The 307-nt window shown below is 47.9% G+C and overlaps 1 protein-coding gene across 1 annotated transcript in view; it reads right to left on the minus strand.

The window, feature by feature from the left end:
• The window catches only part of SLC24A3 (solute carrier family 24 member 3), a 139,829-nt gene that overhangs the window by 57,170 nt on the left and 82,352 nt on the right, over positions 1–307 (minus strand). The window contains exon 4 of the mRNA XM_035898631.1: positions 24–108. Within this exon, the coding sequence (XP_035754524.1) occupies positions 24–108 (85 nt within the window). The remainder of the gene's footprint in view (positions 1–23; positions 109–307) is intronic.

Genomic DNA, 307 nt, shown 5'->3' on the forward strand with positions numbered 1-307 from the left:
AGCCGCAGCCGCAGGTTAGTTACCTATGACAGATGTAAACAACTCGGGAGCGGAGCTTCCCGCCGCCATGAAAGTTGCCCCGGCCACATCTTCGCTAAGATGCAAGCGCTGCAGAAAAACACATCAGAGTTATTGATTACAACACTGAGAGCTGAAGGAATTCAACTATAAACACTAAACTGTCCTCCAAGGGTGGGAAACTGCCAATATGTATAAAGTTTTATGTTAATAAAGGGGAAAAAGTCATTACAGGCATTGGGTGCTGAAGTTAGCACCTCCCTGCAGAGAGGGCAGGTTGTGGCTGGGG

This window comes from Egretta garzetta, unplaced genomic scaffold (assembly GCF_000687185.1).
Source record: "Egretta garzetta isolate BGI_Z169 unplaced genomic scaffold, ASM68718v1 scaffold198, whole genome shotgun sequence".
NCBI lineage: Eukaryota > Metazoa > Chordata > Aves > Pelecaniformes > Ardeidae > Egretta > Egretta garzetta.